The sequence below is a fragment of the Phascolarctos cinereus genome, unplaced genomic scaffold, assembly GCF_003287225.1.
Source record: "Phascolarctos cinereus isolate Bilbo 61053 unplaced genomic scaffold, phaCin_HiC Scaffold_8;HRSCAF=390, whole genome shotgun sequence".
Lineage (NCBI taxonomy): Eukaryota > Metazoa > Chordata > Mammalia > Diprotodontia > Phascolarctidae > Phascolarctos > Phascolarctos cinereus.
In genome coordinates, this window is record NW_027556291.1 from 10,078,357 (window position 1) to 10,099,533 (window position 21,177).

Below are 21,177 nucleotides of genomic sequence, written 5' to 3' on the forward strand. Positions count from 1 at the left end.
GTCATCCTATATCTCTCCCTCTCTTCATGGCTGAATTCCTTCAGAAAGCTGTCTATAACTGATGCCTCTGCTTCCTCTTCTCTCACATTCTTCTAAACCCCCTCGTTCCACGCAAAGTTACCAGGTCTCCTAAATGCCAAATCCAAAGGCATTTGCTTTATCCTCATGCTCTTCGACCCCTTTGCAGGCTGACCGTGTTGCTCACCCTCTTTCCTCTGTAGGTTTTGGTGACACTCTTCTCTCCTGTTCACTCTTCCTCCCTCTGCACTTTTCACACTATAACATTTTGCTTGGCAGTCTGGTGTGCTCCCGTGGCGTCAATTACCTTTGGTATGAAGATGAGCCCCAGATTTATACATCCAGCCTTCATCTGTCTGTTGAGCTTCATTCACAAATCTCCACCTAACTCTTGGATGTCCTGTAAGGTATCTCAAACTCGACATGCCCAATACAAAATGAATTCTCTTCTCCTTTCCCCACTCCAATCTTCCCTGTCTCTGAATTTCTCTACCCCTGTCAAGGGCACCAACTACCTTCCCAGTCACCCAAGCTCACAAGTCACAGAGCATCTTCATCTTCTCACTCACCCCACATATCTAGTTCATCGCCAAATCTTATCTGTCTTTTCTTTCACAACATTTCTGCCCCCTTCTCTCTACTCGGACATCCTTGATCAAAGCCCTATCAGTTTCTCATCCTGACTACTGCAATAGCCTTCTGGTTGGTTTTCCTGCCTCATGCCTTTCCACACTCCAAGCCATCCTCTATCCAGCTGCCTAAGTGATATTTTAGTCTGACCTTGTTGCCTCCCAGCTCAAGGAGTTTCACAAGCTCCAGGATCAAATATAAATATATTATAAATATAAACTTGTCTTCCATTTAAAGCTCTTCATAATCTGGCCTCTTCCTTACATTTCCAGCCTTTCTACATTTTACTTCCCTCCTCCATACATGTCATGACCCACCTACAATAGCCTACTTGTCCACTCATTTATGTTATTGTAGGAATTCCTTTTGTGCACCGGTTGTGGTCCCTTTCAACTCTCAAATTCTGTGATTCTCTGATTTCGTTAGTGGAGGGAAATTTCAGTAGTTGATTCCCAGGGTGAAAACTCCCTCCTCCAATTAAGATCAGCAACTTATCTCTGACTTACAGTTTTAGAGACCTGCCTGGAGAACCAAGAAGTGAAGTGACTTATCCAAGATCATATAGCCAGTCTGTGTTAGAGGCTAGACTTGAATCTAGGTCTTCCTAACTCTAAGGCTGGCTTTTTTTTTGTTCTTTTTTTTTTTTAAAAGCCTGTGGAACTTAAAGAAAATCTCTCTGAAGTGGAATTGAATTGATGGACAATGATGACCAGGGAGGAGTTTAGCTTATTGACTGACTCACTTCCTTACCCTGAGCCTCAGTTTCCCCTTCTCTACTTCACGGGGTACAGCAGTGTGTGCTCTTATCATATTTATTATTTATATTCATCTAATTAATATAATTTCTAGACTTGGAGAGGTTCCTGGAACGGTAGGAGGTCGAGTGACTCTTTCTTTCATGGTCACAGAGCTAGTGTGTTAAAGTCTAGGCCTGAGCTCCTGGGCCCCAAGGCTGCCTCTCCATCTACTTATACTAATAATGGGAAAACTTACCTCTGAACATTTTTTTCATGGACTCTCATCAGTTGGGCAGGAAAGTATATGTGTGGCAGAAAAGAAAATCATTCAGAAAGCATAGATACCATGTTCAGAATTCTGTTTGGAGGGCAAGAGACGTGTTTTTTAAAAAATAGCCCAGAGCAACAGAAATAACAACAGTAACAGTGATAATAATAATAAACCTGTCATTTTTATAGCACTTTACACATGTTCTGTTATTTATTGCTCCCAACAGCCTTCTGAGGTAGGTTCATTTATTATCCCCATTATATAGAAGAGGAAATTGAGGCTGAGAAAAGTGTGTGTGGCAGAACTGGAATTTACATCTTCTGAATTCACAAGTCTCACGCTATGCCACTTTGCTGCCCCTAGAGATGAAAAATAACTGGAAAAGGGAAGCGAGGAGGTGCAGTAGACAGAGCATGGGCCCTGGAGTCAAGACGACCTGAGTTCAAATCTGGCCTCAGGCCAAAACGTGACACTTACTAGCTGTGTGACCCTGGGCAAGTCACTTAACCCCAATTGCCTCGCCAAAAAACAAAAGCAAAAAACCTGGAAAATAGAACGTTAAAGCACCCAAGACAGTGTCTGTTTATAAAGGAGAGGAATGAGAGGATGTCTGGTTACGAGGTCCACTTCATTACCCCTTCTCCTTTCAACCCTGCTAAAGTGATGTGACTTGTGCAGGGTCACACAGGTAGTGTCAGTGGAGAAGTTTGAAACTAGGTCTTCCTGACACCATACTGGGCACCCTATCCTCTTAACATGTTTCAGAACATTCATCTGTTGAGGATCAAACAGCAATTCGCTTTCCTGGGATCTGGCTCTGGCTGTGTGACCCTAGACTAGTCCTTTGACCTAACTGAGACTTGTTTTTATCTTCATCTAAAAAATGAGGGGACATGTGATAAAATATTTCTCCCTCCTACCTCTTGAGGTTGTTAAGAGATCAAATGAGATGATATTTACAGAGGGTTCTGCATATTTTAAAGCACTCTCCACATGAAGTTGCTATTTTTCCTTTTCAATTCCTGGGCCCTACGACATACTTATTCTGTGCCTGCACTGGGGATACAAACCTAAGACCCAAACAGTCCTTGCCCTCAGGTAGCTTACCTTCCTGGGGCTTTTCATCTTGCAAACCGTCTAGCTTGGACCCTTGGCAAGTTGCCATCAGACGGAACCCACACACTTTCTGCCATGATGCTCCCTTTTCACTGCTTCTGCTCCTCCACCCCAAGCCTTGAGGAGCAGTCAGCCCTGTCCCCAGAGTCCTTACCACCTCTGCAAGGGCATTTCAGAATTAAGAAAGCCCAGGAGGAAGCTGTCATCACATCCCTAACAGTCAGATTTTTCACCTGTCTCTTGGGTCAGGGCTGCCGCTGGTAGTCAGGCCTTATTTAGACCAGAAAACCCAGTATTTCCAGGCTTGCTGTGGAAACCTGTTTTATGTCTTTAAAAAAATTATAGGAAAAAAACCCCAAACAAATAAACCAGAAAAACAAAGCAACCCATCTGCATGGTTCCTTTCATTTGGCTGGGATTCAACTGGTTTCCCTAGGCCCAGGTTCATCAGAAGGGTAATGGGAGAGAGATTTTTCTGTTCTTTGCATTCCCATGATTAAACAACCATTTCGATCATCTGCTTTGGAGTCTCAACAAACAGTGGGCCCTGGCTCTGTGATTACTCCATATCTTCTTCCAGTTCGGTTGAGCCATCTTTGTATCAAAACCTGCCGAGTGCAGACAAAAATTACACACTGTCATTGGATTCAAATAAGATAACGGCATGGTTCAGGAGGCAGTTGAAAAATTCAAGTCAGAGGAAAGGCTGGCATTTCTCCCTGCACCCCATCCCAGTGCGTCTGGTGGGTCACCCCTGCCTTCTTCCCTCTCAAGCAGTCCAGGGCTGGAAAATCGACAGCATTCTGCTGGGTATTCTTTCTTGGGGATCCCCCCCTGTGCTTGCCACTCTGCTAATGGCAGATCGAGTGAGACCATAGCTGGGAAGCATGTTGTAAATCTTGGGGTTCCACACGGTTAGGTAGATGAGGAATTGTGGCTGCTTCCTCACCCTGAAAGGCCAACCAAGAGCCTTTAAATTACATCCTTGATGTCACTTGACTCAGTAGAGTGGAAAGGGCAGTGAATTTAAAGCCAAAAGACCTGGGTTCAAATCCCAGCTCTGCCATTGCCTGCTTATATGGCCTTGGGTGAGTCTCTTAACCTGGAAGGGCTGTTTGGAGAAGGGAGAGGCTGGAAGCCAGGAGTCCAGCCAGCACCTGAAGTAAGTCAGTGGTCTGGATGTGGTGAGAAGGGGACAGATAACAATAATCACAGGCCTAGGGCTAGGCAGCGAACCTGTGATTTTGTTAGGATAGGGAATTCCTGAGGAGGAAACTCCTTTACCAGATCTGGTTGGTACTTTCTCTGCAATTTAGGGTCTTAGCTGCCTCAAGCAATGAGAGGTTAAGAGATTTACCCAGGCTCACACAGCCAGCTTTATCATAAATGGAAAGAGTACTGGATTGGGGGGGTCAGAAGACCTGGGTTTGAATCCTGACTCTGCTACTTACTTGCTACATGACCATAGGGAAGATATGCCACATCTCTGGGCCTCAGTTTCCTCATTTGTAAGAAGTTGGGTTTCATGTCTGCTGAGGACCATTCCTTAGCAGGATTCTCTGATTCTATGAGACAGACAAACAATCAGTAAAAGAGACTGAGGAGGAGCAGTTGAAGAGAGAGAAGGGGAAGCAGGAGAGGAAACCAAGGGAAGAGAGAGTATCTCCAATGGGAGGGTGGTCAAGAAAAGCAGGTGAAGGAACGATAGAAAAGACATTCATCAAACCAAATTGAGAGTCGGTTCTCTTGTACCTCCCCCCATTTGCAGAGCAGTGACAGGAACCATGGAGAGAGTTTGGAAAGGAAGAAGAGAAGGCCTCAAGAGTTCTCTGGGCTCAGAGGCGGAAGGTCATGAGTTGAGGGCCAGATCGGAGAATCTCTGAGGTCCCTTTCACATCTCTGGGATTCTGGGAGCCAGCAGCAGGAGAAGAGGAGGAGGAGGAAGGCAGGAAAAGGAGGCAATGGCCTCCAGGAAGGTAGCCACCTACCATTCTGGAATTCCAAATCCAGGGGAGAGATTCCATGAGGAGGTTTTCACTTTAGCGAGCGACTGCTGCTACGGGTAGAGTAGTCACCCAGGCATCTGTGCCCAAGTCCTCAATCACTATTGGCAGGCTCAGGAGATAGATTCCTGGAGGGCTTTTGTCTAATTCTCTGCTTTCCTGAAGACTTCGTTTCGTGGCTAACTGGCCTTTGGCTCCTAAAGCCACTCAGATTTTCAGGCATTGTGGTGTTGGGAAAGAACATTGGACTTTGAAGCTGGAAAACCTATTTTCAAATCCTGTCTCCCCCACTTACTAGCTATGTGACCTCAAGTCACCTGATCTCTGTTTGCCTCGGTTTGCTTATCTGTAACATTGGGATAATGATAACTGTAGCACCCCATAGGATTGTTCATTGGAAGGACAAATAAAACAATACATGTAAAGTGCTTTGCAGAGAAATGTCAGTCATTGTTGTTATTATGATTATTTCTTGGCTAAGGAGACGATTCTTTTTTTTTTGTTTTGTTTTTGGCAATTGGGGTTAAGTGACTTGCCCAGGGTCACACAGCTAGTAAGTGTCAAGTGTTTGGTCTGAGGCCACATTTGAACTCAGGTCCTCCTGACTTAAGGGCCGGAGCTCTATCCACTGCGCCACCTAGCTGCCCCTTAAGGAGACAATTCTTCCAAAAATCTTTCCCTATCCCTACCCTAACCCTGACCCATGTCAGAATAGTGTCTACCAGTGTTCAGAAGAAAAGTCTAAATCTAACTTGCAGCTAGAAGTGAGAGAGATCATTTATTCTAGCCCTTGAATTTTACAGTTGAGGACACTGAGGCCCAGAGAAGTACAGCGATTTGCCCAGGGTCACACAGCTATGAGTGACAGAGTTGGAATTCGAACTCAGATCCTCCAAGTACGAATGCAGCCACCAAGTCCATCACAAAAAGCTGCCAGGGCCCAGTTGCTACTGCTGCTACACCTGCAGTCTTGGCAGCGAGCTAGGAATGTTGGTCCTGCCCCCATCTCTTTTGGGCCTTGCTGGTGTTTCCTCCACCCTACTCCTGCACTCCCTCAGACACATCAGAGAGTGACCAGGGCTTGGCCACTGCACTGATCCACTAGTCCCACTCTATCCTTGGGGCCCCTTGTTCCATTTCACAGATGGGCCAATTAAGGCCTTGAACCCAAAATTCAGTTAATGACAAATGGACATGGCTTGGCTTGTACCTGAAGATCATTTTTTAGGGGAGCATTTTCCCATAGGCTTCAGTTTCTCCTTCTTGAAAATGGGAGGGGGGAATCAGGGTGGCCTTCCCCCATGGTCCCTTTCAATTCCCGGGCTCTTATCCCACATAGGTTCTTGGGCATTCAGAGCAACCCAGCGTTACTTTGGGAGCGGTGGATATTGCAACCAGAAGGCACAAGCTGTTTCCCCAACCCCCCTCCCACCCACCACACACACACTTTCTATTTGCATCTAGATAAACATTTCCCTCTCCCTGCCCCTGACCTCAGGGTTATGGTGATACCCACCCTAGATGCTCTTGTTGGCATCCCATGTATATTTTATGTTTCCTCAAATGCTTGCCTCCACACAGCCAGCTCCTCCGAATACTCAGACGTTTTAATAAAAACCTCTTTGCTTAAAAATAGATGGAGACATGAGACACGCCTAATGACACCTTTATTTGCTCTAACTGGGTCCTGCGGGCTTGCATGTGTACTGGGGGCAGGGCCGGGGGAAGGGTTTACTTTTGGCTTTTGCCCTGAGCTACCCCCAAAAGAGGATGGGGCCAGGGGCTGAGGAGAGGCAGAGCAGAGCTCTCAGGGCCAAAGTTCTATTACACGTCACAGACCATGGCCCTGAGAATGAGGTATCAAGGTGTCATAATGAATGTAGAAGGACAGTCAGCTCTCTGCCCAAGCAGAGCCAACTGGGTGTCAAATGAACTCAATTCAACAAACATTAAGCACCTACTATATGTAGACAGCCACAATGTGAGAGCCACTGTATTAAGACAGGTAGAGGGCCAGGCTTGGGGCCAAGACCTAGACTCTAGTCCACCTTTGACACAAATTGGCTGGGTGACCCTGGGTAGATCATTTAACCCTTCCGTGTTCAAGGCAACTGTCCAAGACTCTGGGTTACTATGGGTGGAGTTTGCAAATTGAATCCCTTACAAATGCAACAAAACAAACAAAAAACCTACCACAAAACCCCAGATAAATATGGAAAAGGAGAGAGTCCTTGCGTGTGTGCGTGTGTGCGTGTGTGTGTGTGTGTGTGTGTGTGTGTGTGTGTGTGTATGGGAGGGGGTGTCAGGGATGGCTTTATGGGGGTGGCAGCCAAGCTAATGCTGGAGGACAGAGCACAGAAGCCAGAGTCAGAGATGAGCGGGCAAGGTGAGTAGGTAGGAGATGGAATGCCCAATGTGGCTGGAGAGTGGTTAGTGAGGTAGAGTGCTTCGGTCTCATCTGGACAGCCCAGGCAGGCAGCCTTCTTAATGTAAGAATTTCCAACTTCCTTCTCCTTTCTCTAAGGACCCAAGAGAAGTGGACACTAGGTCATTAATTTGTAGTGGGAAGGAACCTTAAGTGGCATCTGCTCTGTGCTGTCAAGCTCACATAGAAATAGGGGCCACTAAACCTCACATGAGGATCCCTGAGGGCCGCACATTGACTTAGAAAACCCCACATTCACATTATCTATGTTCTGTTATATTGCTATTTCTTTTATTAAATATTTCTCATTTACGTTTTGATGTGGTTCAGGTCATGTTGTGGAGCATCGCCAGGCTACCTCTGACACCTCTGACCTAGTCCAACCTCCTTTTAGACAAGGAAACAAAGGCCCACAGAATGGCAGATGATTTGTCCGGGTACAGATAGCAAGTGGCAGACCCGCCCTTTGAACTCAGGTCCTGGGAATCCAAATCAAGCCCTGCGTCTCTATGACATTGGTATTACCATCCCTCAGGAAACGGAAGGGAGAGGTTAAGGCTGGGGGTTCCCCAGCTCTCCCCAGTCTCACTAACTGTGTGATGTCTGTGCCTGTGTCTGGCATCAAAATACCACCTTGCATTTCTCTGGCATTCTAAGGGATGGTAAGTCCTCTCCTTAATAAAGGCAAGTAATAATGTCCCCATTCTACAGAAAATGAAACTGAAGTGGAGAGGTGCTATCTTGGATGTGTCTGTTGTAGGATTTGCACCTAGGTCTCTGGCTTCTAAGTACGGCCTTCAAGGTTACCCCAAACGTGTATACCCTCTTACATTTGCCCAAATTTGCTGAAGGGAACCTACTGTTAGCTATACGTACATACATACATACACACACACACATATACACACACACATATTTGTACAGTAGTATACCCGTAGAGAATCGACCGTGGGAGGGGGTGAAGGGGGGAAGAGTCAGGGCAGCTTCAGTGTCACAGACATTGAGGGGAGGAGAGAATGTCATGACAGGAGTGGGAAATTAATGGTGTCAAATGCATCAGAGGGGTTATAGGCAATGAGGATTGAGAGAAAACCCCTGAATTTGACAATCAGGAAGTCACTCGACCTTCAAGAGAGTGCTAAGGTCAAGAAGGAAGCCTAGCTGAGTACAGCAAAAAGTGTGGTGGTGTTGGGTGGGGGGTGGGTACACTAGATTCCCTGTCTAAGACTTCAGTTCCATTCTTAACTCTGTGAGACAGTGGGCAAATCCCTTCATTTCTGTAAAATGAGGGAGTTCACCTAGATGGTCTCCTTCCCCAAGGTCCTTTCCAGCTGATCTCCTATAGGGAGAAAAGAAGGGGACATAAGGGGCAAGAGAGGGGAGATACAGGCTTCACTTTTATAAAGTATATACTGTGCATGAGATTCTAGCTTATTAACTAATTTTAAAAATACAGAAAATACATACTGCAATTTTAGCTTTTTAATGAATTTAAAAAAAACAAGTACATACTATGAGATTTCAGCTTTTTAATTAAACAACAAAGTATATGCTATAATGCAATTTTAGTTTTTAATTAATTAAAAAAAACCCCGTAACCTTTAAAAAAAAAATTGAGATCGCTATCTTTTTTTGGAACAAAGAACCTGAATCATGACATCTTTTTGAAACTGCAACAAGTGACAGGTGTATAGTTGAACCTTATGACCTATAGGGAAAGAACTAAGCTATGATGGACAGAATTAACATGAGGATAGAGAAGGCACGACACAGTTAAGCTGTTCCTTCCAAAAACTTTGCCAAAGTTGGGGCCTGGCCCCTTTGCTTGTAAGTACCCAGCCTGCTGTTCTATACATTATCATTTCTACGTGTCACAAAGATCTAAGGAAAGATTACACAATCCAAAGTTTGGTTAGCCTCCCACCGTGGACTATACTTTAACCTCTGACAGGTGGTAACTCCCATGGTGCACACTTGGACGTTACCTTTAAACTGGTAGTTACATGTACTCATGAGCAAATTAACCTTGTAAATCCTCCTCCCCCTCACCCCCCACGCACCCACTTAAAAGGGATCAATGGGCCACCCTGTGGAGGATTCACCACAGTACTTTTACAAAGCCTTGGATTAAAGATGACGAACATATAACAGTTCTATTGTAGTTCTTGGCAGCAGGGAGGGGCGTTCACATGATGTCCCTGAAGTCAGCCCTGGAACATTCCGGTGGAGTCCACAGGACTGTAGAAGTAAATAGCAGGACCTATATGCTCAGAGTTGGTAGGGAGAAAGAGGTGGGGGAGAATCCAGTTGCCAGGCAGTTGCATTCATGCTCAACCAGGTACATGAGGAAAGAAGAAATCTAAATTATATATATATATATATATACACACATACATATAAATATACATATACAGAAAGGGAAAAATTGAGGAGATAAAACCAAATCCATGGGGAAAAACAAGATTTCACACAACACAATGACAAAAGTCAAAATAACCACATAAATCCATTGATATTAATTTGTTACAAACCAATTAATCAGCATGTGATAGGTTAAGCCCAGTGTTTCTCGTTAACTCAAGGGTACAGCCAGATATTGAGGCTTTGGCAAATGAAGGAAGCTTCGTACTGTGGCAAAGATTTAATCATCAGACTCTTCATCCGTCTGGACCATGTAAGCGTTGAGTTCGGCATCCAGCTGCTCACGGGTTTTAGCCATGTAGGCATCCAGTTGGTCATCCAGCTCCTCTTTGGTCAGCACAGGCTGGCAAGTACCACGGCGCCGGCCATAGCCTCTACCGCCAAAGAACCCTTGTCTCCTGCTGCTACCTTGCCCTGTCTGGCCTCCAGTGCTCATCCCTCCATGACCACTGGATCCTCCCCACCCAAGACCTCTACGGACACCACCTTTTCTCCCTCTCATCTGGGGAGCTGCAGAACGGCTTTGAGGGGGGTCTTGATCTCGATAATATCGCCTTCCCCTGCTTCCCTGCCACCTGTATCTAGGGACCCATCCTCCCTGCATTTCTCCTCCGTTTGAACCACCTCCTCCAGATGAACCTCCACTGAATGAGCCTCTCCACCCCCCAGCTGCTCTCCCGGCCTGGGATCTTAAGGGCCAGCCCAAACGGGCATGAATGCTGCTCTTACCCAGCCCTTGCTTCAGCCTGTCGGCCTGGAGGGTCAGGGCTGCCCGGACAGAGGGGCGGCTCTCTGAATTGAACGGTTTCGGGGCGGATCCAGACCCAGACGCTTTGGAGGTGCCAGCGTCACTCGGCAGGGGTTGCTCCGGCTCCTGCTCGGGCTCCATGTTGGTCCGGATGGTCACCAGCACGGGCTGCCTCTCGCTCAGCATCTCAGTGAAGCGCTCGTTTAGGGACATCCTGGTGGTGTTCTTCAGCACAACTTTCGGACCACGTGAGGAAGCCATCTCTACATCGGGGTCAGCGAGATCTGAGGAAAGCAGAAACCGAGCACCGACGGTAATCTAGAGTTTCCATCCACCAACAAGGGGATTAGCTATATCTGTGGAGGGCTGCTTACCTGCATTGGGATCTGCCAGCGTTGGTGGTCGCTCAGGATCTCAGGGCACCAGGACGGAAGGGCGCGGCTCTGAACGCAGAAGAGCACAGCAACACCAGTACCGCTCAGGCGAGGCGGAAGCATCGGCTCTGCAAGCATGGTGTGCCTGCTCTGTATTTATAGCCCAGAGAGGCGCGAGTAACCTCACGTGACCACTTGGTGGGCAGGGCTACCCGATTAAGCGGCTTTTACGTCCTAGAGTGAACTGCTGACCCATCCCCCACCCCTGCCGCGGCAGCACGCTGTTGTTTTTTGTTTTATTCTATAGTCACCCCTGTAATACACCGAAAACAAAAAGCAACAAGGTCAATGCGGCTAAGATTGAGCAAGAATACAGGTAAAGCTGGATCTTAAATTTAAAATATGGGGCAGCCAGGTGGCACAGTGAATAGAGCACCGGCCCTGGATTCCGGAGGACCTGAGTTCAGATGTGGCCTCACACACATGACACTTGCTAGCTGTGTGACCCTGGGCAAGTCAGTTAACCCCAATTGCCTAGCCAAAAAAAAAAAAGAATTAAAGTAAAACCTTGCATTAACTGTCAAGGAAGATGGAATAGATTTTAGGGGAATTATTATTATTACTATTATTATTATTATTATTTTGGTTACCATTTGGATACTAATAAATGGGAGGCAGAGGAAGATTGATTTCTGAATAAAGAGGCAGCCTTGTAGTCAAATCCAAATAGGCCTTTGTCATATATTGGCTGTGTAACCCTGGGCAAGTTCATGTATGTATTGGTGGGAACACCTAAAGATTTACAAGGCGGATTTTTGACAAAAGGCGAACAGCATCTGGGATTGGAAGTTCATTAAACGAAAAAGGTGCTGCTTGGTCCTTAAAATTCTATTTGACAAAAACTATTTTCTACAGTTTTTTCCAGACTAATGTTGCAGCCATGTTAGAAAATCATGCCTGAATGTGCTATTTCTCAAAGAGAATTGAAGGCAATCCCAGAATCCACCTCAACAGCACCTCACACATACGGAACGCTCACAGATCTGGACTCTCCTTGTAGGGACATCATCCATGGCTGCCCAACGTGCCAGACCGTGAGTAGTGTCCTCTCATAAATTGGAGGGAGGGAGGGCACTTCCTCCCTGTCTCTGCACATCCCAGAGACACCAAGGGAACTCACACATTATCCCCTTTATTCACCAACCAGCCCTTTTTTTTTACTCTTTCCTGGTTTGTTTTAATTCACCTCTTCTTTTGGATTTTTTGTTTATAATATGTTGTAGCCTACTTGGCCTTAACACACACCTCTCTATCCCTCTTTGGGTGCATTTCTTTAGAGACTACAGTATTTTATGACTCCCAATCATGAAATGCATGTGTACACACACACACACACACACACACACACACACACACACACACACACAAGCAGCACCACTAAATGCTTGTCAAAGAATTGAAATAAATTGGGTACTTGGGAACCACCTTCTATTCAGCCAATTAATCATGCATATTTGGGCAAATTTTGGGTTATATTATGCTAGTAAGACAACCACAATGACCCCAAATAACAGGCAATTACCTTATTTTATCTAACTAAGGGAACCTGCTCTGGCATTTCAGCTATTTTTCCTCCATAACAAACACATCTAAATCACTTCAACAAAAGAAGTTCAACTACTTTAATCTACCTTTATCTTCCAGTTTATTCATAGGCTAGAAAACAAAGATAAGCCTTTCTTCATTTTTTTTTCCAGTTCACAATGATTTCATAATTTACAAACACTTAACCCAAACACATAAAACAGGAGTAGTTGTGGCACATATTTCCAATACAACAGCACATCCAAGGATCTGCTGTCAAAACCAAACCAAACCAAACCAAACCAAACCAAAACACCAAGCAAGCAAACCCTGAGTAAGCTTTTCTGTGCAGTGGGATAAAGCTGGTGCTTCAGTACTTCCTTGCTCTGAGCTCCCCCCACTCCCCTCCCCCCAGGGACCTTCCTTAAAGCTTCTTTAAAGAACATTTTCCCAGCAATCCAGCCCTACTCCTGAGGTGGGTGAGATATGGTTTTATGGACAAACATTACTGGATGCTTTACCATAAATAACAATTCTTCAGCAGTTAGAGCTTGGCCCCAGTGAGACGGCCTGAGAACCACAATCCAGTGTGCTAGAAATAATATTCAGCCTATTGGTACATATGTGTGTGTGCATATGTGTGAGTACACAGACACACACTTACATATCTGTATGTAGACATACATGTATTTGTATTTATATACAGATGTACATGGTGTATTTCTATCTATTTCTCTCTCTCTCCCTCTCTCCCTCAGTCTGGAACATCCGGTAACTAGCTAAACAGATACATACATACATACATACATACATACATATACCCTTAATAAATATTTATCTATTGATTGACAGGTTATTGCAAACATCACATTTATACAGAACCCTCTATAAATCTTAAAGCATTATCTAAATATCACCTATTATTACTACCTCATCGCTTACTTTCTGCCTCACATGAAAATTCTATGCAGTTGTATTTTTTTCACAAAATGAATTTCAATCAAAGTGATCCTATCTTTGATTTTTAAAAAATCTCCACTTGTATTTACGTTTTGAATGGACTAACAAAGTGGGTCCTACATGCCAGCTGCATTCATAGCTATGAGAATGTAGTGCACACAGGCAGTCCTCCATTGCTCATAGTTCCATTTTTATTCTGTTCCTCAAAAATCCTTAGGCAAGGAAGTCATTTAGCATCTCTGTGCTCTGGTTACTTCCTTTGAGAAGGGGACAATGGATCTCCATCAGACAGAAAATTTGAATAGTCTTTAGTGCTCGGAGATGTACACAGAAGGTGCTAAGGGTGGGGTGTCTTTGCTCCAGTTCACTGAAAATTGGGCTTCATTTCCCAGAAGCCAAAGGGCCATTTGCAACTGCCATTCCACTGCAGAGAAGGCCAGGACATGCCAAGCAGGACTTGTAGCAAACCATCCTCTTCAGCTATCTCTATGGAGACTAGGAAACCAAATTCATATTAATATAGTTAAAAATGAAATATGATAGAAGATGGTGAAGCAGGTGCAGTGTTTGGGATTTGGAAGTCCTAAGAAAGTGATCTGTTGTCTGACATTCAGGCTAAAGCAAAATAAAATACTGGCAGCCACTAGATCTTCTGAATATTTAATGTGTTTCAAAATTTAGCCTATTTATATATAATTTCCGGGTACACAGCACAGCTCTAACCTTAAGCAGTGCTATAGAACAGAGAAATGGGCCAGAGAAGAAGTGAATCCACAAAAAACCAGGAGCAAGGATTTAGGGCCACCAAAGTGGCTTCCATTGGTTAGGGTCAGTGGGAGGGACAGGACTGGATTCCAAAGCCAAGGGCCTGCCCCTGCACCCTGCTGGCTCACCCAAAGCACCCTCAGGGTTTCAAAAAAGAGATGAGCTATACATGTACGAAGTCTGCCTTTTGCCCACCCAAGAAACCTAGCTGTTTATACAAGGGGTATGGGAATGCTGGCTGACACAATTCTGGTAGAGGAAATGACCCCCCTCATACACACACACACTCATACTCTCTCTCTCTCTCTCCCCCCCACACACACAGGATGAGGTGGTCCCTTCTGCCCCATCACCCACAGACATACACACACATACACTTCCACGTACCCCATGGTTCAAGGCCCACCTCATATATGGCCTCTCTTATGAACCCATCCTTATGTGTATCACTTCACCGGATCCTCCCGACACTCCCATTATCCCCATTTTACAGGCGAAGAAACTGAAAGTCAAGAAGAAATGACTTTGCCAGGCTCACACAGGCAGCAAGTATCAGAGATGATATCTGAAGCCTGATCCCTAGGCCACAAAGCCTAGTACTCTAGGTGCTACATGCTGCTCGTACGGCACGCTTTTTAAAACTTTTGTAATATGATTATTTTATACTTGTACCTTGTCTTTTCTACAATATTTGGAGCTCCTCAGGGGCCAGGGCCAGGGCTTGGGCCTGTTCAGTCTGGTAAGCCAAGTACCTGTCACCGTTTTGACCAGGCCTTAAAAGCATGTCATCCAGTGACTGAAGGAATTGGGGACATTTAACATGGAGGCCACATTTGAAGTCAGAGGATCTGGTTTTTAATCCCATCTCTGCCCCTTATTACCTTTCTGACCTTTGGCAAGATATTTGTCCTCTTGGCTTCAGTTTTCTCCTTTGCAAAATAATAGTTAGCATTTATCTAGAGCTTTAAAGTTTGAAAAATGCTTAAATTATTTTGTTTAGCCCTCAAAACAACCCTGTGAGGTAGGTGTTATTATTCCCCATTTTACAGATGAGGAAACTGAGGCTGACAGAGCTGAAGTGACTTACCCAAGGTGACACAGCTAGTCAGTGTCTGAGGATGGATGTAAACCTAGAGACTTCTGATTCCAAATCTAGCTTGCTATCTACTGAACCAAAATATATCATAGGAGCTGTATTTTTTATGATCGATGATACTGTGACATTATTACTGTTTTCAAATATTTGCAGAGTTCACATGATGTTTGGGGGTGGGGTACAGTAGTTAGACCTATTCTGTTTGGCTCCAGAGATCAGCACCAAGGCCAATGGACGTTAGAGAGGCCCTTTGGGCTTTCTATAAGAAATTATCTAGGTGTCTCAGAAATGTAATGGGCTGCCCGGTGAAGGTAACGAGCTTCCAGTCACTGCAAGTATTCAGGCAGAGGCTAGACTGATCACCTGTCAGGGACATTATTGTGAATCTGCAGATCTCTGAGAATTCTGGATTCTGTCATTCTGTGATTCTGAGATCTGAAGCTGGGAGAACTGGGAATTGGTTGTTCCCCATTCCCCACCTCCACTCCCAGCAGTGCAACGTGGGCCAGTGGTTAGAGTGCTGCCTACGGACATGTAACCATTTTCTGATCACAGCCTGTTGGCATTTCTCCTCTCTCTCTCTGCCTTATATTCCATAACTCCATTCTTCAGCCTCACCATGATGTCCAATCGCTCCACACCTCAGTTCTTTCCCAAGCCCTGTACGGGCTACGCTCTCTTCCCTTCCCCATCTTGACCCCTTAGTGAAATAGCTCAGCACTCCACTGTATTTTTTTCCCTTGAGTCTCTGGGTCCCCTTATCCTATCATCAATTACGCCCAGCCAAACATCAGCCTTAGATCACTCCCACCATTCATTGCCTTTCTCTCTACACATACCCTACTGAACAAAGGCAGAGAAAAAGCACACCCCTGTTCTGACTGGGCCCACTACAAATTTATGTTACACAACTTCAGTTAGGCCCTCACTGCTGCTAGGCAAGCCTACTATACTTCCTTTATGAACTCCGTACCTCTTCATCCCTCCTTAGGTCTCCCCATCGCTCCCTCTCAGCTGAGCTCTTTGCCTCATTTATAACAGAAAAAAACTGAAGCCATTTGCCATGAACTCCCTCTCCTCACCTCTTCCTCATCTCCCATCCCTCCTGCCACTCTCCTCCTCCACCCCTGTCTCACATGATGAAGTGACCTTACTCCTGAACAAGGCCAAGCCCTTTACCTGCTCAAGAAATCCCCTTCTATCCAGTCTCCTCCAACAGATTGCTCCCTCTGTCATACCCACTCTCACTTACCTTCAGTGGGAGACTTTGGCCATTTTAAGCTAAGGTCTTTCCAGGTTCTCAATTTGAGTGAAGCAAGGCCCATTCAGTGAATAGGCCTCTTTAAGAAGGCAGTCAAGGGATGGCCCCTTTAATAATAATTTTAAAAAATCACACTGGGAGGGGAAGACCCTCAGGGTTGCTGGCCAAAAGAAAAACAGTTACTATTTACATTCACTCTGACCCAGGGGGGCCCAAAAAATAACCACTAAATGGTGCTTGGGCAGGGACCTATTGTTGTCAGAACCGTGAGATCAAGAGTGAATTGGGTTTAAGGCTTGGTCTTTGAGAAAGAAATCTGGCCAATAAACCCCAAATTAACAAGGTAGCTTTGGGCATCAAAATTTACCTTCCTTTGGACAGAACACCCTCAGGTAAGAGCAGAGGAGGGGAGGAAAAGGAAAAGGAGGGGAGAGGAAGGGAGGGGCCGGGGAAGGGAGAGGAGGGGAGGAGAGGGGAGGGGAAGGGAGAGGAAGGGAGAGGAAGGGAGAGGAAGGGAGAGGAAGGGAGAGGAGGGGAGGAGGGGGAGGGGAAGGGAGGGGAGGGGACAGGAATATTATTATCTCCCAGAGTCTTGGTCCTCTTGGAGAACAAAAGACAAACGAGACACACCTTACCTTCAATCTCTCCCTCTCCACTGGCTCATCACCGATACCTAAAAACATGGATTTGAGAAGAATCGTTCTGAGAGGAGACATGTCTCCTCCATCCTCCAACAGTTCTCGTTTGATCCATCCATCCCATCTAACTATTATCTCATATCTCCTTTGCCTTTTGTGGCTGAACTCCTGAGAAGGCCGTCCATGTTTCCACTTCCTTTTTTCCTCCAAAGTTACCAATGATCTCCTAATTACCAAATCGAATGGCCTTTTCTTTTATTTTTTTTTCTGTAACCCTCTTCTCTCTAGGTCTCTAAGACACTAAGATCCATTCTGGATCTCCTCCTACTTCTCTGACTGCTCCTCCTTGGTTTCCTTTGGTGGATCTTTGTCCAGGGCTCTCTCCTCAACTTCCTTTAGACTTTCTCACTCGGCAATCTCATCAGCTCTCATGGATTCAATGACCATCTTTATGATGATGATGATTCTCAAATCTAGTTATTGAGCCCTAATTTCTCTTCTGATCTCCATTCTCAAATCTCCAGATCCCCACTGGACATCTCAGACTAGAAGTAGCCCTTACTCTCCACCACGTACTCTGTGATCCAGTGATCCTGGTCCTCCCACAAGACGCCCCATCTCTCTGCTCTGGGCATTCTCACTGGATTTCCTCCAGGCTTGGAATGCTTTCTGTTCTTGTCTCCAGCTCCTGGCTCTGGCTTCCTTTAGGTCCCAGTTGAAATCCTTTCTTCTATGAGAAACCCTTTCTGGTCCCCCTTTCAGCTAGTTCCTTCCCTCTATTAATTATCTCCACATTGACCCTGTACATATCATTTGTACATAATTGTTTATCTGTCATCACCCACATTAAATTGTGAGTACCTTGAGAACAGGGACTGCGTTTTGCTTTTTGTGGTATCCCCAGTGTTTAACACAGTGCCTGGCACATAGTAGAAGCTTGTTAAATGCTTATTGACTGACTCTGTGGGCCTTGGTTTCCTTAGCTATGAGATGAGGAGATAGGCCTGGGTGGCCTTGATCTTATGTGATGCAAGCATAATAGTGAGACTTTGCAAAATGAACTGTGAGGAGAGACCTCAGCTCAAGCTTCAAGAAAGGCCCTGCCTTTACAATATAGAACCTGTGATTAAAAATAACCCCGGCTCAGAGCAGAAGAGTGACCTTTGCAAAAGCAGTAATGGGATATTTTAGTTCTTCCCACCAGGGCCAGGACGGATCTGTTTAATCCTGCAAATAGATTAGAGGAAAAAAATGACAAGGGGGCAATTAGGAGGTCCTCAATGTGGTCTAGATATTGTGGGGAGTAAAGGCGTGATGATCCTTCAAAGTATAAGGATGACAAGTACACACTCTATGCAGAAAAAGCGTACACAGACAATGGCATGTTCATACGTGGAAAATATGCATGTACTTGGGCTGACTTCAGTGCTTCTTCTTGCCTTCTTCCACTGTCAAAAATTATTTTGTATTTGCTTTGGATGTGCAAAGGCTCCAGGGCTGCTTTCCCAATTCCTACTCAAAGTAGGGGACCAGGCCACCAGAGGGTAGCTGATTACTCCCTCAAGGTCCTAGAGGTTACATTGAGGGGATGGGGTTTTCAGTACTGTTGCTCAAGAACCCCCACTGATGTAATCCCCATTGATTATCAGTCAGACTAAATTAGCTTTTAAGAAAGGTATTTACAGGGGCAGCTAGGTGGGGCAGTGAATACAGCTCCGGCCTGGGAGTCAGGAGGACCTGAGTTCAAACTTGACGCTTACTAGCTGTGTGACCCTGGGCAAGTCACTTAACCCTGATTGCCTCACCAAAAAAAAAAAAAGAAAGAAAGAAAAAAAGGTATTTACTAGGCAGTTATTACAAAAACATTTCCCTATAGTGTATTCTCCCCTTGCACACACAAGGTCACCAGGGAAAGTGGGCTCTAACTGAGAGAGCCCATGTGGCCAGATGGGAAGCTCACAACTCCTGGTTACTGAAAGTTCTCTCCTCCCTTTGATGTCGCTCTCTGCTGCCCTATGAGGATCAGTGCCCTTGTGGAGACCTAAAGCTGACTGTTGTTAGTTTGTCTTTGTTCTGCCTTTCAACTAGACATCCTCACTCTTCAGTGAGACATCTGATGGCTCTTGTAAATGCACATGGTTGCTTGAATGGGGGGGGGGAAGGGAAGAAAGAGAAACCCTTTTCTCCCCCAAGTGATTTCCTTCTCAAGGGTTTTGCTCTTCCACTACTAAAATGGCCTGTTGCTGGAATTCTGGAATCTGAACTGGCTTGTTGCGTTATATACAGGTCCAAAGATGCACGGGAGTCTTTTAGCCAATCATAAGATGTTTCCCATGTGGCATCATCTGCATTTATCCAATGGTCAAAGCACTTTGTTCCTCCCAACTTGGTTGAGGACTTGTTTGGAACGAGTTGCCGCTTTTGATCATTTTCGTTTAACTGTCTGGGTCTTCTGGGACTCTATTAGTTGATTCATCGCAGTGGGGGTAGAAATCCCTCCTAACATACACATGCACATATAAATTGTCTGCGTACATGTTGTTCTCCCTAACCTCTCCCCCTGCCCCCCTAGTCAACTCCCAACAGAATGGAATTTCCTTTAAGGGTGTGGACTCTTCTTTTTGTCTTTTTATGTCCAGTATCTTGGACAACATCCTCCACATTGTAGGTTCTTAATAAGCATTTGTTGTACTTTCAGTATTTTAATAATAATGATAAGAAGAATGCTTTTTCATTTGATTTGAGCTCTCTGATTGAACATTGGCTTGAGGACATTGATTTAACTTGCCAGATACCCCAGTTCCCAGAGAGGGGATGGATGAGTTAGCTGCTAAGAAACCTTAGTCTTCCATCATCTCCCAGCCAGATTCTCCTAGTTTTCATGCTTTCCGTGGTAGAAACTTATAGGCACTGTAACTCCTTCAGTACCCTAGGGCACCACTGAGCTCAGCACCTTGCTGGGTGACTTGGGCAGTAACACTAACTAAATGGTACCCTGGGGACCTGAAAGAGTAAATGAGGCTCCCAAAGTGCTAACTTATTGGAACCAAGTCTCTCTCTGTCTCTGTCTCTCTGTCTTTCTCTCTCTCTGTCTCTCTCTCTCTCCTCCCCTCTCCCTCTCCCTCTCTCTCTCTGTCTCGCTCTCCCTTTCTCTCTCTTCTTCTGTCTCTTTTAGCAATACAGGAAAATGGCTTACTGGCTTGGGGAGAGAGGGAGTATGGTAGTAGATATAGATGACTGGCCTTGGAATCAGGATGATCCGGGTTCCGGTCCTGACTTGACTTGATACTGCTTTTGTGCCTGTCATCTCTTAAGCTCTCAGTCTCCCAGGCCACTCTCGAAGATTGAAACTTACAGAGGAGTTGACAGTTGGCATCAGTGGAGGAAGTTTCCACACAAGGAGTTCTTCACAGAGTCCAGACTGCAGCCCCTTGCCCCTCCAAAATGATCTGTGGAACTTCCCTTCCTCCCCTCTAACTGATGATTTTAAAGGACTATGGTAGCAACATTTTATGCAGTATTTATTATTTTTTTTTCTAAAACCGCTCAGCTTTTCACACATGCAGTTCCCCAGGTGGAGTAAAGTGTTTTGATGTAGGGTTGACTGAGGTGAGGCAGCAGCTCTCATCAGCTGCTTGTCATAAATTATGTCCCTCCAACTATTTCAAAAGAGGGGGAAAAAAGTCGGAAAGGTTCTGCTCAGCCCCAGGGGCAGGTAGGTATGCTTGAGCCAGCTGTGTTGGAGAAGTCTCACCAAAGGTTCCCGTCCAGCCTCGGCAGTGTCCCCAGGGGCAGTGAGGTGAGGACTTCCTTCCTTGGTTCTCTTTTCAGCTTGAGGGGTCTGACAGGAGAGCCTGGCTGGTCCCCTGTGCTGGGCACAGAACGGCTTCTAGAAGCTGTCAGAGCTACTGGGATGGGAGCTTGGATGTCATCAAGTCCTTATTCTACAGAGAAGGAAACTGAGGCCCAGGATAGTGAAATGACTTCTTTCCCAAAGGCAAGAGGTGCTATTTGGACCTAGAGCCAATGATTGTACATCGGACACTATTTCTGCTGCCTGGAATGTGACACAAGACTTGTCAGTGTGTGTGTGCACATGCGCGCATGCACGTGTGTATATGTGTGCTAGC

At 45.5% G+C, this 21,177-nt stretch overlaps 1 protein-coding gene and 1 long non-coding RNA gene across 3 annotated transcripts in view; both read right to left on the reverse strand.

Moving 5' to 3' along the window:
* Positions 1 to 1,852: 1,852 nt before the first annotated feature.
* LOC110192372 (uncharacterized) lies at positions 1,853 to 4,969 on the reverse strand. The gene is made up of 3 exons (XR_002320139.2): positions 4,761 to 4,969; positions 4,224 to 4,337; positions 1,853 to 3,380 (listed from the first exon to the last, which is right to left on the reverse strand). It is a non-coding gene; the product is annotated as an uncharacterized LOC110192372 (long non-coding RNA).
* A 3,827-nt stretch (positions 4,970 to 8,796) lies between these two features.
* LOC110192337 (chromatin target of PRMT1 protein-like) overlaps positions 8,797 to 21,177 on the reverse strand; it is a 39,513-nt gene continuing 27,132 nt past the window's right edge. Inside the window, exons 2-4 of one of the 2 annotated variants that reach the window (XM_078147794.1) lie at positions 17,045 to 17,082; positions 10,744 to 10,812; positions 8,797 to 10,653 (exon numbers count right to left, since the gene is read on the reverse strand). In XM_078147794.1, the coding sequence (XP_078003920.1) occupies positions 9,842 to 10,630 (789 nt within the window). In that variant the 5' untranslated portion in view covers positions 10,631 to 10,653; positions 10,744 to 10,812; positions 17,045 to 17,082 and the 3' untranslated portion in view covers positions 8,797 to 9,841. Of the gene's footprint in view, positions 10,654 to 10,743; positions 10,872 to 17,044; positions 17,083 to 21,177 lie in introns of both variants that reach the window. The other variant, XM_078147793.1, reaches the window with a different exon arrangement.